The 18,772-nt window shown below is 41.9% G+C and overlaps 1 protein-coding gene across 1 annotated transcript in view; it reads left to right on the top strand.

The window, feature by feature from the left end:
* OCA2 (OCA2 melanosomal transmembrane protein) overlaps positions 1–18,772 on the top strand; it is a 338,099-nt gene that overhangs the window by 138,011 nt on the left and 181,316 nt on the right. The window contains exon 14 of the mRNA XM_074983294.1: positions 5,911–6,043. Within this exon, the coding sequence (XP_074839395.1) occupies positions 5,911–6,043 (133 nt within the window). The remainder of the gene's footprint in view (positions 1–5,910; positions 6,044–18,772) is intronic.

The raw sequence follows: 18,772 nt of genomic DNA, 5'->3' as shown, positions 1-18,772 counted from the left end.
GCTCCTTTAGAAAGAAAACGCGTGTAGGTGCTCCACAGGCCCTTTGATTTGCAAAAGAGCCATCCTCATGGGGCCTGATTTTTCAGTCCCTGACCCATTCCTTTATAAGGGCAGGGGCTGTGTGGATGCTTTCTATCGAAAGAGTGAATTGATCTTTCAATCCGCTTTTTTGTGTGTGGACACACTATTTCAAAAGAAGATCTTCCAGGAGAGATCTTCCCCAAGATCATCTTTTGAAAGATCTCTGTAGTGTAGATATGGCCAGCTAGAGTAATGGGAAAGCTCAGAGAGGGATTCTAAATATCTCTCCGGGATGGAGTGGTTTTGCCTACAATAATTGCACTCACTAGCCCAGAGATTATTAAGTAACAAACTCTAAAATGTGTGCATGGCACTCTTTACTGTGGCCAAGCCTTATAAATAACTTTGCAAACTTAATTGAAGACATACTAACTAGTTTACTGCTTACAGTGTCAAACTATACGTGACATAGTAGAGTGGCATGGGTGGTGGGCAATGAACCTAGGGCTGGGGGAGGCAAGCCGCTAGCTGGACCCTTCCTGCCTGAAGCCCTGCCCCTGCTGCCCAGAGCCCCTGTGGGAGGCAAGCCCAGCCACTGTAGGGGCAGGCAACCTCCAGGCCAGTGGCCGATGCTCAGCCCCAACCCCTCCCCACTCAGCATAGGGCCCCAACCTTCTCCAGCCCTGGAATCATGGGAAGGGAGGGCAGGGGCAGCCCCCCATGTCTGGAGGATTGGTGGTCCCCCCCCGAATCCATGTAACCATCAAACTGAGTGAGCTAACATATTTTAACTAATGTTGTTAAAAGTATAGGTAGAGTTAAATGTGTAGATGTGGCTTAATACTTTTGAAAATGTATAAGCATGTTGTAGTCTATATTAGGTCTATGAAAGGTATTAAATGGGGGTCACACTGGAGGTTAAAACACATTGGATGACACTTGTTTAATGATAGCCTCTTAGGCATGGCTACAGAGGCATTACTTTGTCTTTTTCTTGTTGTTCTTGAATTATAAAATAAAGGCCATTCTCAGTGAAATTACAGTGTCTGGTTGCTCCTTGTGTTGAAAAACTCAAACTATGCATTTCAATGATATCTTGCAATTGTATTAACCTTTAGTCATTCAGGAGATATTAACCCATAAAACAACATGTGGACCAGCAGTGGCATTCTGGCACTGTTCCAAATTTAAGTCCTGGATTGTCATATTTCAGTGTGATTTTCCCTCTGTGCCTTAAAACTGCAGACTTGATCTCAGAAAGTTTTAGGTAGAATGAAGTAAATATCACACCTCTAAAAGCAGTCAGCAAAAACGTGCCCAATAATGTGAAGATAGCGATGTATTATTTCAGGAAAATTGCATGTGCCCATATCTCAGCATGAAATAGAAGCAGTTACAGAAATTTGTGTTTAGGCACAAGAACAGATGCCCATCCGCTTTCATTTTTGGAGTCACAAACAATAGAACCTGTAGCCTGTAGTCTCTCTAAAACAAAGCCTTCAGAATGCATTTGCCATCTGGGAAGGTTGGGATACTTCACAGAATCAGTAAGGCCCCAAGAAAAGAATATTTGCTGCACCACAAAGCATTTATTTGACATGCTGAGACCTCCTTGATGAAAATTATTTCTAGTCTCTGTTATGCAAGTCAAAAGCTATTTGAACCAATTGTGCGAAAATAATCTTTATGAAAATTCATGGAAACTTTGCAGTGTGTGATAGACAAATGAACCATTTAAATTATGTTCAGTGATAGAAATAATAAAAAACCATAATTTTTCACTGACTGCAGTGGCCAATATAATTATTTAGATGCGTTTGTCTTCTCTATAGGGCTGAATCATGACTCGAATGGGAGTGCAGGAGAGTAAAGGCATGTGCTGTGCACAGTATGTGACTGAGGCTGCTTCTACACTACAGAGATCCTTCAAGAGAAGTTCTTCCAGAAGATCTATTCCAAAAAGACTTCTTTGGAAAGAGTGTGTCCACACACAAAAGAGTGGATGAAAAGCGTGGTCTGCTTTTTCGAAAGAGAGAGTCCACACGGCTGCTGCTCTTTCTAACAAACAGGCCATACATTTTAAAATCAGGCCCCAGGAGAACTGCTCTTTGGAGAGAAGGGGCCCCAGAGTGTCTACACATGCTTTTGTCTGAAAGAATCTTTCAGAAAAAGGTGCTCTTCCCCCTCTGGGAGAGGAGGAGGGCCTCTGAAAGAAGTGCTGTGTTCTTTCAGATTCCTTTTGAAAGAACCCATTTTGTGTGTAGATGCTCCGCGGGCTCTTCAGAAAGAGCCTCTGCTAGTCCAAAAGATCTCGCTAGTGTAGACATGGCCTCAGGGAGAATGCAGGTTCCATAGGGATCCTACTTCCTCATCCCATGCAGAGGGGTTGGGAAGGGATAGGGAATAGGTGAAGCCTTGAAAGTGCCCCCTGCTGCACCTGTATGCTACCATGTTGGAGGAATGTATGCTGCTGTGCGTAAACCCCTAGCGCATCCCATTTCTTCCACAGAGCAGGACTGAGTAGGAGACCGAACTTTCCTCTGTATCCATCTCCTCAGATGACTGAGGGGTCGTTGCCCTGTAACCCTGAGCACCGTAAGTGTTCTGTTGCTGCAGCTCCCCTCTGGGAGCCTGGACTGCTCACAACAGACAACAAGCATGCACTCTCTGCAAGCTGTGCAAGCCTCCTCTGGCACTCTGATACCTGAGGTTTGCCTCCTGTAGCAACACGGCCACTTTCTGGTTTTCATTAGCATTGATTACACCTGGTGAGAGGACTGCACTATGTCTCCGGTCCCAGTCATTTCCAAAACTGTGTGCCCTGCTATTTCCTGGAACACAGGAATAAAAAAGTTCATTTGCTCCTCTCTAGAGACAAAACAAAACAGCTGATCAGTTTAACTGAAGTAAATAGTCACTAATGTCAAACATGGCATGAGTGGGTTGCTTTAAAAAAAAAGTAAAACAAGATTATTTAATTACAATGACATAGGTTTTAAGTGAAATCAAGTAAATGGGAGAGGGACTGCGAACAAATGTGAAAAATGCTCTCTAATGCTATCATTGTAATAAATGATTTTCTAGGTACTGTGCAAGTTTCTTAGAACACATTTATTGCAACAAGATGACTGACCACTCTTCTGGTCAGGATCTCTCCACAAGGTTCCTTTGTCATCTGAGGTTTCAAATTGCTTTCCTCCTCAGGAAGACTCATTTCAGTATCTCATGATACGTTGTTTGTATCAGACAATCTAACAGAAGCCATGTGAGAAGATGGAAGAGAGGAAGATGCAGAATAGGAACTCATGTCACCTTCTCAAAAGATTTCAGGATTAAGCAGGATTGATGGGAGAAAATTTTGGTGCTCAACCAAACCCTGCAATTCAGCTCAGTTTTTGAAACACTTTATGCTACTTGAGTAGCAGCTGTGATGGAATACCAAGAAGCATATTATTTTTCTCTGATGGCATTGTCCACAATTCCTACTCCTCAGACTATTGTGTGTCAACTCTTGTGCCTAGTCTTGAATTTCAGAGTAGAAATTGACACTACTTCTACAAGATATGGGTATGTATGCACAACCCCATTTCAATTCAGTTTCTTTCAGCTGTCAATCACACTTGAGAGCTGCTTATCAAATTCAGCATTTTCTTTTTTCCCCCCGATGGCTTGTGCTTTTTTCACACAGGACATTAATTGTGAGTGTTTCATATAAAGGTATTTCTTGCACTGTGTTTTTCCTGTGGTAAGTTTTTGCATTGTTACAACTCATAAAACTTTTCAGCAGGGGTGCAGACATCCAAGACAGAGATGTAAGAAACTTTGTAAATCAAAGTTTAAGAGCTGGTCTCTGAGGTACCATATTTTTTATCTTTACCAGGTTCCTATAATGCATGATTGTGGTCAAATCCAATAATCAAAAATAAGAGTGTTTTCTGTGCTTCTTAGGTCCTCTTCTCTTCTTTTCATTTCAAAAGTAGCAAATAGTATAGGTGTCTTTAAGTTTGACTATCTCTGTCAAGAACTCCTATCACCACAATCCTGCTTAGTGTTCTTTTGCTTTGCACTGAGATAAATTGCTATCAGTGCTATGAAAAGGCTCAAGTGCATTGCATTCTGAGAATCAGTTGAAAACTGAAAGAACTGGACTGATTCCAGTAACTCTGGGTTAGGTGTATTATAATAATCTCTACTTGTCTTTTTCCTCATCCAGTTGTGGTGCCACAGGACTTCTTTTTTTTTTTTTTTTGGTAAAGTCTGGAGTTGAAATTCTTTGTCATTAGGAACTTTTCTTAAAATTAACGCATTTTTAACACAAAGAAACACAGGCTAGAAATAGGAGACCAATTTTTATTTATTTATTTATTTATTTATTTATTGTAAAAAAAAAAATGAGCGAGGTTTTCAAAAGCACCATGCATTGCCTCAGTTTCCCTTCCACCTAAGTCAATGGAGTTTTATCTTCAACTTTCATTGGAGCTGAGCTAGACCAACCCTAAATATGTTGGAAATTCCCATGCCAGTATTGAACATTACTTTACATATATATCTGTATGTATAACTATAGACGTAGATATGTATACATTTCATTTTAAATCCCATTTCACTTCACCTTTCTATGAGCTTCTTAAGTGAGGGCCTCAGTCATACCCGAAGTATAAGGGAACTCAAACAAATGCTAAACTGGATTAAAAAATATTGCTATCTATTTTCTAGATAGCACTTAAGCTGCAACGGACTATTGTAGCATTTGGGACAAATCTTGATTCAAGTGAAATTGATGCAAAACATCACATTGTGTCACTGGAGGCAGGAACTGGTGACTAGGTTGTAAATGTAAATGTCACCCTGAAACAGTGAAATTAAATATTTTTGATCTGGGGCATGATCTGGAGGCTCAGGGCAGAGGGTGGGTGCTTCAAAAATCAGGGCAGGGGCAGGGGGAGTACAGGGCAGGGGCCTGGGTGGCCTTGGGGGCCTTATGGGGGCCACCCATGGTGACAAAGGTGGAACTGGTCATGTGAGAGATGCAGGGCTGTGCTGCTTGGCCATGGCATCTCCTGAATGATGGCTGGGCCTGGTTTCTGGATCCAGCTTTTTTTTGCGAGTTGGCTGTGGTTCCTGACATCACTTTGTCCTGTGGTTGCGGAGGGGGCAGCCTGGGCTGTGCTGCTTGGCCCTGGCCTGAGCTCTGGAGGAGGTGGGGCTCCTGGCTTTGGCATCCAGGGGGACAGCGCAAGGGTCTATGCTATGTGCCTAGACAGGTGGTCTCAGAGGGGGCCTAGGTGGGGGTGGGGCAGGGCCTGCAGGGCTCACCCTGTTTGGCACTGCAGCCGAGGGCTGGGGAAAGGGTTTGGGACAGGGCAACACTTACCCTGTCTGGTGGCTGTCAGGGTGGACAGCCTCGTTTCCAGCCACCCTGCACCCCCAGTACTTTCCTGCTGCAGTTTCCCCCAGTGGTCACTCTGTAGTATCACTGTTCCCTGTTCTTGGTGACCCCAGTGTTGAGACTGAATTATGTAGTCCCTCCTCTCTGTGTTCCCTTTCAATACGTTAGAAAATTATTGGCTTCCAAGCACTTCCTGTTTTCCTGTTATGACAAAACCCTGGCTTTGCTTTATGTTAGGGTGAGAAGAAGCTGCATGCCACGTTTGATGCTCATAATTCTTATGGCTCAGGAGAAAGTCTTGAACAAATCAGATGCACAAATGGACAGACTCACAGGCACACTCTAAAACAGATCTAGAGATAGTTTTCCTGAGACTCCCTGCTTTGTGCTAGGTGTGTGTAATCAGTGAATCGTTAAGTACATAACAATAAATAGTTTTTTTTGCAGGTAATGGAGGAAAACAACCGATCTGTAATTTATAATTGCAATTTTACTCCTAGGGACTGGATTTTGCAGCATTTACTGGACATATGTTTGTTGGAATTTGCCTAGTTCTTCTGGTCTCCTTTCCTTTCCTCAGACTCCTTTACTGGAACACAAAGCTTTACAACAAAGAGCCAAGTGAGATTGTTGGTGAGTTAGAGCATGAAATCATATTTTTACAGCCATTGAGTTGGATAATATTTAAAATTAAATGAGTGCTGTCTACCATAACGTTGTGTGTATGAAAAAGATCAGTCCACACAGGCTCATTCCATCTTTGAATTTTATTAGTTCACTAATTTGTTTGAGTTTTGTTGTTTTTATTTTGCAACTAGTGACTTGCCTGCCCCCACTGCTTTCAGTTATGTGTTAGAATTTCTGTAAAAATTGAACATGTGCAGCAAACTATATGTAATGTGCAACCACAGTAAATAAATCTTATGTTAGCTACATCACCTGAAATTAACGAAGCATTTTTGACTGTGTTGAGAGGTATAATTGAAATAACCTTATCAGCAATTTAAAATTTACTGTTGTGTGTTTTGTTTTTCTTTTGGGTCATTAATAGATGGATGAGATCTGGCCATGGGAATAATTCTATGATCATCAAGAGAACATTTGTTCAGAATTCTCACTCATCGCTTTTTTTCCCCTAAGTTTAAACGTTTTTGGTCCCTAGGACAGGGGGAGTTGGTTGGGGCTTCCACTACATTCGCCATCCTCACACAAGTAGTTGCACCATCACACCGTCTAAATGCTGCTTTTGGGAGCTGCCAAAGAGTTCTTTCTTGTCTGCAGTCAGAGGAGGAGTTTGCTGTAAGAGCTGTTCCTTCAGCTTGCTGTTGTGGTGTTTGAGCTCTTCCAGTTCTTGCCTGTTTTGAGTTATCTTCTTCTGGTGTGCCCCTGGTTATCTGCTGATCAGGACCCGTCCTTTTAATTTGCCTTTTAGTTTGGTAATCTTACTGGCTTTTTGTTACAGTGTTGTTTGAAGCCGTAGTAATTGCTCTGAGGCTTTAATTTGGTATTACTAGGCTCCCCTCTTCAGCAGGGTTGCTGGGCTTTGGGACTAGCTGATGAGGAAAGTGTTAGGAAAGTCTCTCAGTTGGTCCTATCTGGAGATGGTTGAAAAATAATAATGTGTCCTTGATTGTTTGCTCACCTTCACCCATAAGAATGTAGTAGTCTAGACAGCCATGGTCAAAGCAACAAAGGCTGAACACCTGGTACCACACCCCAGAACCCAGTGCTTCACTGATGGAATCCATTTGGACAAAGGTTGTTGACAATTGTCTGCATAATAGCCAAAGTGTAAGTTGAGGTGTAGGAATAGCCATCTGTCCTGGTCAAATCCGTTATGCAGTATCTTAAAAGGTAAGCGCATGAGGTTGCTGATTTGTCCTGTCATCAGGTGTGGGCAGTGTTTGATGTAATTAATACAGTAACGAGACCTTCTGTCTTGGTAGTGACTCCCACCAGGTGTGGGAGGCTGTAGTCTCCTTCCTGGAGCTCACCTAATGACTTGCCTTAGCCATATGGGAGGAAAGAGAGCTCACATGGGGAGGAGGGAATGCTAAATGGTTAGAGCATTGGCCTTGTAAATTGACGGTTGTGAGCTCAGTTCCTGAGAGGGCTCTTCAAGGTTCTGGGGCTGGTTAGAAGTTTAAAACAAAACAAAAAAACAAACAAAAAACCTGTGAGGGATGGTGCTTGGTCCTGCTATGAGGGCAGGGGATTGGACTTGATGACCCTTCAAGATCCCTTCCAGTACTATGGAATCTCCATGTTTCTTTTATAAGAAAGCTTGTTATAAGATGCAGAAGTCTAAAGAGACTGGCACTAACACCACATTCTCTTGGGCTTTTATTGTATCCCTTAGGCCCTCTCTACAAGGGAAGGAAGGAAAAAGTTCCACTGGTTAGAAAGGTGGCTTGATCCTTGATGCTTGGTTTCAAGGGAGGCCAACACTACTCTGCCTAGAGTTCTCATTCATAACAGCAGAAGGCACAGGATTTTCAGTAAGCACCAATGCCCAATGAAGGATTTTGAGGGTATTAGGAGATGTAAGACAGGTGAGAGAATATCTTTTACTGGACCAACTTCTGTTGATGAGAGAGTTGCACTTCCATGCTCTTCATCAAGTGTTCACCACAGCTTCAGGTAGCTTCAAAACTTCTCTCTTTCACCAGTGGAGTTTGGCCCAATAAAAGATATTCCTCACCCACCTTGTCTCTCTAATATACTGGGACCAGCACTACTACAACACTACATATAAGTAAGTCATATAGGCAGCCATGCACTTTGTGTAGCTTTCTAGGACTACCCAGTCGGAGCAGATTTAAGAGTCTTTTACTTTGATGTGTGCCCTTGTCCTCTTGTATATGTGAGTCCTAGGAATTGCTCTGTGGGACTGCAAAAATCAAGTTTTCAAAATTTCACCTTTGTGTGTGTTGTCCTTATCCAGACCTCCCTGAATGTAAGTCAATGCCAATCAATTCTGTTTTGTTGTGAGCACATTCTTTCCATTTCTGGCCAAAGAGTTCCGTCATGAGATTGACCCAGCACATTTTAGGTCTGTCCAGTAGTTGCTTGCTGTTTCTGGGGATATAAACATTGATTTTTGGTTGTCCACCTACTGTTTTGCTTACGGACTACATGACCCACTCATCTCCTCTTTGTATTGTACATCACTAGTGCTACACTGGTCCCCTCTATATGCTTTCTGGTTTCCTCATTTGGTATGTGATCACGGAGTGATGTCTTACATAGTCACCTTTCCATTGCTGTCTGGGTGACAGCAAATTTTTCTTTCTCCATTTTCATTGTTGACCAACTTTATACTCCGTACATCATTGCTGACAGAAATGTAGAGTTAAACAGGTCTTTTTCTTCATGGGCAGTTCATCATTTGTTAGAAATATCTTTATTTTCTTGAAACTTGCCCATTCCACCTTTCTTTTACTGCATTCCCCTTTCGAATAAGTTGTCCTCATCTGCTGACCCAGGTAAATGTATTTGTTGATGTCTTCAATTTCTTTCCCATTTACAGTGATAATTCCTGCTGCACAGTGTTCATTCTGCAACCACTTCATCTTCAATGTGTTCACCTTCAACACTATATAAAGTAAAAGTGTTTGGAGTTGCTGCAATTTATTTTCCAGTATTGCTGGAATGCAAGGAACACAGAGTTACGTTGTGGTTTGCTTCTGTTGATTACAAAAAGGTGTTTCAGTTGGTAGAGTTTAACACTGTACTCAATCTGTTCAATGAAATTGGAATTGACCCAAGGTACAGTGACTTGCTGGAAGAAATTAACCACAATTGTGAGATAACATTATTCAGTGTTCCATGCATTGTTAGTATATGTAGAGGAGTCATGCTACACAATTTCACTGAAATTGTTTTCAGCAGTACTGGAGTTGATGTTCAAGAAATTGTACTGAGAAGAAGAGAATTAGAATTGATGGAGAAAAATTAATGTAACTTCTTTTCACTGTTAATCATGTAATATTGGTAAAAGAAACAGCAGAATCAATATTTATCCCCAAGTAGTTAGCTGGTTACCTTTGGAGACTTCAGCAATCTTCTAGAAGAAATTATCTAGGTAGGTGTCCTGGCACTTGCAGCTGCCTACTTGAGCATATTCAGAAGAAAAGGAAGTAAAAGAAGATTTCCCATAAATGGGGGACTGTCAAATTCGCAATCCATTTTTGGTCAATGTCACAGTCACAGGATTTTATCAATAGTAAATTTCATGATTTCAAGTGTTTAAGTTTGAAATTTCACCATGTGGTAATTGTAGGGATCCTGACCCAAAAAGGCCTTTGCAAGCAGCAGTGTGGATGTAAGGATGGCATGGTATGGAACTGTCACCTTTACTTCTGTGCTGCTGCTGGAGGGGCGCTGCCTTCAGAGCAAACAGCTGCCACGCTTCAGCTGCCCAGCTGTTAAGGCAGTGCCAAAGTAAAGGTGGCAATACTTTAACTCCCCTAAAATAACCGTATGACTCATCTGCAACTCCCTTTTGGACCAGGACCCCCATTTTGAGAAAAACTGGTCTCCCCTGTGAAGTCTGTCTTCTATGGCACAAAAGCACACAAAAGACCAGTTTACATGAAGGGAGCCCAGACTTCACAGTCCATGACACATTTTTCACAGCCTTGCATTTGGTAGGGCCGAAGTCATAGAGAACTACTCTCCTAATTTTGAGGCTTGTCCTTTGGGCAAGTATCAGTGCTGCATATTTTCATGAAATTTTTTGGTGATAGTCACAGCTTACCCAGTTCATAGTGGGAGGGGAAGGTTCAGCTTCTTGGCTGATCAAAGACACCAGTTGGGTGGCAGAGTCACCAAATAAAATTATAGTTTACCCAATTCCCAACTTATTTTGAGTAGACAATTGAAGCATACAGAATATGCGGGCTGAGACAAGTGTTCTCTGTAAGCTGTGCACTTGTGTGACCACAGGGCGAGAAAGTCAAATGCTACCCAGCTGATTTACAGAGTGCCCAGAGCTAATTTTTTTTGTTGCTCCTGGTGGTTCACAGTTGCATATGCCTCAGTTACATCTGCACGTGGATGGAAAAAAATCCTCACAGGGATGGAAATGGTTAGCAGGAACATGGTCTGAGATCTCCATATTTACTGCTGTTAGAAAGGATCCAGAACTCTAAGAGTGTATAAAGTCCCATCTGTCTTGCATGGGATCAAAGAATAGAAATCCTTCATGGAAGAGCTCTGCAGAAAAAGATAATTACAAGGCAAGTAATTATCTCTTTTTATGGAGGGAAGAGTGAAGCCCCTTAAGTTTAAAATCCATTCTAAATTTGTGTAATTATAAATGATTATTACCTTTCTTTGCCTATTGGGAGTATATTATTATAAACTTTGGTATCCAGTAATTTTTTTCATAATGTACTTGTTTGTTGTTTGAAATGAAATTAGTCCTTTTAAATGAATTTCTTGGCTGATTAAAGTGGCATCTTCATGGATATTTTAAAGTATAAAATTTGTTGTTGTACAATAATAATTTGTTCAAGTGCCATTCTGAAGGATCCCTATGATAGGTTGTACTGAGCTTTTTGAGGTCCTCTGCTGGAGCCCTCATGGTCCTATCACATCTTGCCCTAGAAAAGCAGTTGTGAAGGTGGGTCCTCCAAGCCTGCCTAGAAAGACCACCGAAAAGCAGCCAGTCAGAGCCCAGCAAGCTCAGTTAAAAGGAGCTACAGAGCCAGAGGAGGTCAATTTCTGGATGGGACCAGGAGGGAGAGGAAGGATTGAAAGGCCATGAAACTTCCAGGCAAGGAGACCTGGGAGAGATCATGCTAAAGCATGGAATACAGAACCTGATGACTGTATTTGTGAAGTCATGTGGGTGATGGAACAGAGTGGTAAACAGCTTACGGAATGCAGCAACAACTATTAAGGAAAGCAGCATATGGATGATATTTCCAGAATCTTTGGGTTGGAACCCAGATTAGTGGGTTGGCCTGGGTCCCCCAACTGGTGAAATAGCCAAAGCTGGGAGAAGGGGATGTGTGTCATGTATAAGCCAAGGCACAGGTATGGAATATACATGGCTGGAAGAAGTGGCTGTAGACTCTGCAGACGGCCAGCGATTTGTTGAATTTTACCACCAACAGAAGGGGAGTGACTTGGAGTAACCTGGCTAGAGTTTTGGGGCAATAAAAAACTGAAGAGTCTCCAGGGGGAAAGCTTTGAGGACACCGTTCTGTACCATGGCAGGCATAAAGCTAGTTGAGAAGGAGGTAAGGACTGAGCTCAGACACAGGACTAAAGGTCTGAACAAAGGCACAGGGACAGGCCCTATTGGATCTTTTAGCCAGAGCTGAGGGGAAGAGGCGGGGCAGGGGGGTGGGAGTGTCATCCATTTTAGGCTTTGTGTGACTTAGCCAGAGGGCTGAGCTACTGAAGACCTGCCTGACAGAGTGCACAGCAAACAGAGCGAGCGAGCAGCGGTTTGCAACCAGTCAACAGGAGATGCTCAGGAAAGGGGAGTGCACTCCATCACAAGTCCCTAATAAGAATTATATAAACAGATGAAACCTCATACTGCTACTTAGATCATGTTCACCTGTAAAATTTGTGACACTATTTTTGTGATGTGCTTTGTTTAATGTAAAATTGAATATTATGGTTTTAAATTATATTTGTGTTTGACTACTTTAAAAAAATTAGGTGTGTACAGTCACATTACTGATTAACTGAAATCATGCTGTTGGTCATGAATATTATATTTAGCCAATAAAGTGTTGCAAAACTTTAAGAAACTGGAATATTTTGCCTTAAATTAGCCTGCTTATTTATTATCCCTGTTACTCTCAGTCTAGTGTATTCAGAAAAAGTACTCTTATAATTCATGTACTATGTACTTTCCCCATAATCAGCAGCTACTCCATCTCCAAGAATCTAATCAGTAGCACCTCAATTAAATCAAATGCCAAAGCACTATTTCTACTGAAATTTTCTGTGAAATGGGAAGAGAAGGTGATAAACACAGGTTTCATTAAAAGGTAGTTCTCGTAATTTGGCTTCAGAGAAGCAACATAAAATGTTCAAGATGTCTTAATGAGTCCTTTCCATCTCTAATTGCCATGATTCTGTGATAACTTGAAATGTATTGTTTGAAGCGGCTCCTTAATCAACTAAATATCTGCCGTTTTGCTTTGATTAGCAATCAGTCTTTGAAGTTATACAAACTAGCACTGATATATGTTCTTCTCCACTGATTTTTATTGTCTTCTCTTGTTTTTGGCTGCTTAAATTAGTCAGCGCTCAGTGGGATATTAAAAAGCAGATTGACTTTGATTTAAAAAAAGTATGTAATTCTGTCTGAGGAGAATATTGACATGTTATTTTCAACATTATGCAACACCTGTCTCTCTAAATCCTGGCATCAGATAAGGGCTCTAAAACCCAAGAGAGCTTGTGTTCTTGCCATAATATGGCTTACCTCCTGTAGTTTGCTAATCTTGAAACAGACATAATGACACAGAAGAAGAGAAACAAACAAAAATAGAAGCAATCAAATAGCACTTTAATATCTCTGGCGTGGTTACAAGGTAAACTGTACCCTTGCATCACTTTTAGCACTTCTTTTAGACTTGGCTTCCCACAACTCTCCATGAGTAGGTGGTCCCATGTGGTTCTATCCTCTGCGACTGGGTCTCTGGGTGGGCTGTGCTTCCCACCTCTATGTCATTTGTGTTAATGTGATAGGCACAACTAATGAGGTACTGGAGGAAAAGATAAAATATACAAAACCTAAATTATGTGCCCATACATTTCTCAGAAATGTGGCTATTTAGGAATAAAGGACAAAGTATGAAAAGTTCAGAACAAGAGTTCAGAAACAGTTTGCAAAATAGGCATTTGCATAGCTCAGCATAAATAAGAGTGATCTTTTACCCTGTTTTAATTTGTCGCCAGGGACTTGGGTTCTTTAATCTCTTTCTTTAGTGGAGAAGATTTGGAGGAATTTAATATTCATTTAAAAAAAGAAATAGGATTCGTGGTGTGATGAGGTGGTAGAAAGGAGAAGTTCTCTAGAATATGGCTGGTGAAAAATTGTGTATGCAGGTAGGAGGAAGTAATATTGTTATTCCTCTCAAATAGAAAATTTTGTCGTAAACTCAAATGCCTGTTTTAAAACAATTTGTATTCCCTTGAGGATTAGTGATACATTTCCTCCCCTGTTCCGTACTGCCTTCCACCACGTCTTACAGCTACTTGGTTGCTAGTGTTCACATCCCAGGATTTATAACGTTCTTTATGCCGAAGGTAGGGGATTACATACAACACTGTGGAGCTGTCATTCCCTGTAAAGACTGCCTCAGAAACATGTTTGCCTTTAAGAGAGCCCCCAGTTTGGGGAGGTACAGCCCTCTGATTTTCCTGTGTAACTTATTTGATCCATCTTTTCTGACTATATCACTTGCTCAAGAAAATAACTGTTAAATCAAGAGTGTCAGATGCTGTCCTGTAGGTATAGTTATTCAGCACACAATGTCAATTTAACATACACGGTGGTCCAGCCCACTAGCAACAGAGGAAACAGCGCTGCAGTGGCATATCACTGAGCACACAGAATCAGAAGGGCACCAGGGGACTGGGTAGAAATGCGTGATTGTAGTCCTGTGTAAAGAATTTGGTATAAAGAGAAAGCGGCGTAGCATGCCTCAGCATGAAGTGCAGATCCATAGAAATAGACTGATATGCTGGTTAGTCTCCCTCTTCTGTGTGAAGTGTTACTGCTCTCTCTGCAGAGATCAGAAAAAGGGTGAAATGAGAGAGGAGGAGAAGAAAGACACAGCACCCGGAGGTGGTAAAGTTTAAAAAATGTAGGAAGCAAAAGGGGAGAAAGTGATACGGGAGACAGAAAAAGAGAGAGCTTCCGACAAAGAAGAAGAGAGAAAGAAAGACCAACTGAAAATCTTACGTTTCACTGAGTGGTAGATTTAGAATCTCTGTGTTAACTATAGATCCTCCCAGTATTCTGAGTAGTGTTGTTGCAGCAAAACCACTATCATTGTGCTGTACAGCATTTGTAGACTACACAATGTTGTCAAGTGCATACTGTGATTGTAGAAGACTGCAAGCAATTTTTTTATGGTCAACTGAAAATATTGTTTTAGTGCTTGTTTCCTTGTATTTTATTTCTTCTCACTACTAAACTGTCACCGTATGTTTCATTCTAGTATGTGGTATAGGAATGTATAGCGTACACCTTCCTGAGTGCCACAGAGACAAATTTCTGCATACTTTCTTTGCAGGATGGTTTAGAGGAAATCATGGGCAGGGAGGGGGTCCTTGGTCAGTGACAGGTTTGCCAACTTTCTAAATGCACAAAACTGAACATCCTTGCCCTACTCAATCACTCCATCCTCCTCTCTCTCTGTAATTCGGTGTTCCCCACCTGCCCTGACTTGCTAACTTCCACTGGGCAGGGACATGGGGTTGAGTGTGTGTGCGTGTGTGGGTGGGGGGTGGTGGAGGTGAGGGCATTGGCTGGATGTGTGGGCTCTGGAGTGGTGCCAAGGATGAGGGATTTCGAGTTCAGGAGGGGGCTCTGGGTTGGAGACAAAGGGTGTGAAATATGGGAGGAAGTTCCGGACTGAGGCAGTGTTTGGAGTGTGTGTCTGTTGTGGGGGCAGGGGACATGGGCTCTGGTCTGAGTGTGTGGGCTCTGGGATGAGCATGGGAAAGAGAGGTGTGGGATGCAGGAGAAGGCTCTGAGCAGGTGAGAAGGGATGTGGAGTGTGGGAGGGCGCTCTGGGATGAAGCAGAGAGTTGGGTGAGAGTGAGGAGGTGCATGGACTCTGGGCTATGGGGGGTACGTGCATTGGGATGGGGCAAAAATGAGGGGCTCAAGGTGTGGGAGAGGGATCCAGGATGGGGCAGGGGGATTAGGGTCTAAGAGAAGGTGAGGGGTGTGGGCACTGGCCAGCACTTACTTTGGGGGCTCCCTGAAAGCTGCAACATGTCCCTCATCTCCTACATAAAGGCGCTGCCAAGTAGCTCTGTGTGCTGCCCCCTCCAGCATGCATGGCTCCCTCAATTCCCCCAGGCCTTGGTTCCATGTCAATGGGAGCTGCAGAGCTGATGATGTGATGGAGTAGGGGCAGCACACAGAGTCTCCTTTGCTATTCTGCCACCTAGGCATTCAGGGACATGTCATTGCTTGTAGGGAGCCACATGAAGCCAGGTAGGGAGCCTGCCAAGCCCTGTGCCAACTGGACTTTTAAACAGCCCAGTCAGCAGTGCTAACAAGAGCTGTTAGGTTCCTTTTCAGTTGGACATTCCAGTCAAATGCTAGACTCCTGGCAACCCTAGCTGATGATAGCTGTCTGTAGCATAGGTGCCTTGCATAGTAGAAATATAGCATTTCTGGTGCATTTTGTGTTCCATTCTCCTGAGTAAGGAGTCATTAGTGTAGACACTTAGGGCCTCATACACAGGCCATTGAAGACAATGGAAAACTTTTAACTGACTCCTGTGAATTTTGGGTCAAGTCCTTTGGAAATTGGACATGTGGTGTTATACTTCGGTTGAAATTTTAGAGCTCTATCATTAGGTAACCAAAATTAACAAAATACATTTTTTATTTTTAACTTGTCCTAGTATTCCTGCTTGTCATTTTACTCTTAGAGGACATTTGGATGTCTTCAGTAACAGATTTACCTTGAACATTACATTGCGGGTGAGAAAAATACCAAGTTGCTGTTGCTTTCACATGAAAAGGTCACCGTAAAATATAAAGCAGTGTACATGCCTGTAAACGGAACATTAGGGTTTTAAACTTGATAGTGATTTCTTGCTAAAGCTTCTGGGGTATGCTGGCTTTCTCAGAACCCTGGAAAACTGCGATTCCCTGCTTTCAGGGACACTTATTTATTTTTTAAAACTTGGTGATTATGGTAATGCACAGAGGGATGTGATGACAGGGGACCAGAGACAAGAAGTAGTTTTTGGGAGAACAGGTCAGGTGACTGCCCTTTTTCTTTCTTTTTTCTTTTCTAACTATAGTTGAGAGTGGGTTGGTGGCAAAGTGTTCCACACGACTGGCAAAATTGTCTAGATTTTTTATGGTATCAGTGAATTCCTCTACAGAGCCTGACTTTTTGTACGATACCAAATTTCATCAGCTTTAGTTGTTGGCTACTGCTGTTGATCTTGAATTATAGTTGGGTCTGCTGGGGTTCTTTAGAAATAGATCTTGTTTTGACTGTGTTATGTTCCAGCAGATGCATCTTTCAAGGTTATTTTAATTTTGACAACAACAATAGTCTTTAGTACCTATGTAGAACTTTTAATCTTCAAAGGGCTTTCTGAAATGTAGCTAATTCTCACAACACTCCTGTGAAGTAGGTAAGCATTACTATCTGTTTACGAATTCTGAATAAATGCCATTTATCAAGATTTCTTTCAGACCCTGGATAAACCACTTATTGTATACACTATTAAATTGTTAATGAATGCTGCATTTTGCAAATATTAACCATGCACATGTGCTAGAATGGTGTATGGAAAAATGAAGGGTGAAGTCCTTGATTAGTCTCTGTAGGCAGGTATGGCCTAGAAACAGGGGGTCAGCAACTTTCTGAGGCAGAGTGCCGAAATTTAATCTTTTCAACCTTCACATACAGTTTCAGTGCCAGTGATATTTTTTAAAGTCACTAATAGTCCTATTTACATCAGCTTCATTAATAAATAAACGAAGATGCAGAGCTTTACTGTTTAGGTGGTGGTTGGTAGCATTAACTGGTCTTTTGTTAATTCACAGGTGGTATGGCTTTGAGCAAGCTCCCAGCTGCATAGGTGAAAAGGAGTGGGGCAAGCCCTGGCCTGGAACACAGTGGTTTTGCTTTGTTTGAGAGGGCATGGAGGGAGATTTCAGATCATTCTGGATACTTCAGGGACAAGCTTCTGTATCCCTTTAAAGCATGGGGAAATTGCAGGCCAGGATGGCAGCATGCTCTGTGGGTGTATCAGCTGTAGGGAGTCATTGGTCAAACACCCTGAGCAGGATGGCTGCTGTTACTGTTTGTGTCAGGGAATTCCATTTCTCATCTTTGCTTGTGTTAATCCGACCACATTTGCTCATTACCAGGGTTTGGCAGGGGAGACAGTTCTGCAATGTTAAATTCATAGAGTTTCCCCTATATTGGTAATGGGGCTTATCCCCCCTTTTTAAAGGTCAGAATGTTTGGGCAAGGGTCCTCTTTGTCTCTGTGACTCCATATCAGCTATGAAATCCTTTTTCTCCTTTGCATCTTCCATGAACTTCCCGCGTCTTGTAGCCTTTGAGATTTCTTCCTGAACTAGTTTCCAGAGAGCAGAAGAGTCTCCTTGTATCACAGGGGGAAATGTAGTTAAGTCCAGATGTACAAAGATTTAGGCACTGAAAGATGCAGATAGGTGCCTAGGGGGATTTTCAAACGTGCCTTAGCTAAGTAGGAACCCAATAATATTTCGATGCTTAATCTGCTTAGGTGCTTTTCAGAATACCACTAGGCAGCTCTCTGCATCTATGGGCACTTAAATACCTTTGTATATTTATTCCAAAGTAGTTTGATGCCCTTAGCTGAAGGGTGGTGTGGATGAGGGATCTGAAAGACAAGTAGTGTGCAAAGAAATATAAGATGCCCTGTGAAATCATTTAGCATGAAAGATTAGGCTAAGAATAATGCTTAATGAAAGGAATATTACTTGGCCTATTAAACCCTTCTGCTCTGAACATGTATCAGCATTGCTAAACCATTTAAATTTTCCAAATGAATTATTCAGTTACTTATACCAAAGGCCATTGTCAATACTTGTAGTAGTGTTGAGAATGTCATGAGATATGGGAAGTTCCTATCTTTCTGGCACATTTTGCAATGTGTCTTTTAACCAGTTGTTACATTTTTATACTTTTTAGGAGACAGGTCATGTTTTGGTGCCTTTAAACATATGAAGGTTCAAGTCCCATTGTGGCCACATTTTCACATTTGAAATTCAGAAATGCTTTCTTACTGCTACTTTAGAGTTGGCAGATTCCCTTTGGGAGAGAAAAATGAAGACAAGTATTCTCCAGTTTTCTCAGAAACAAAAAGTATCCTAATTTGAGTAATAACGGAAATATGTAATGTGCCTCTTACTTAGGATTGTTAATATTGTTATTAAAATTGAAAGGTATCTAGGTAAGAGGATGGTGCACTGTGATCAAGAATGACCTTGGCTACTTTATGTGGATGTTGACGTATACTGCATGTGTCTATAGAGAAATAGTTTACACTTTTATCATTTGCCAAAAGAGGATGCACAAACCAAAATCCTACTTGAGAGATAAAAACATGGTTGCTTTTGTGTACCCAACTCTTA

This window comes from Carettochelys insculpta, chromosome 1 (assembly GCF_033958435.1).
Source record: "Carettochelys insculpta isolate YL-2023 chromosome 1, ASM3395843v1, whole genome shotgun sequence".
NCBI classification, from domain to species: domain Eukaryota; kingdom Metazoa; phylum Chordata; order Testudines; family Carettochelyidae; genus Carettochelys; species Carettochelys insculpta.
Note: the sequence above shows the minus strand (reverse complement) of the source record. Positions and strands in the feature narration are given on the sequence as shown.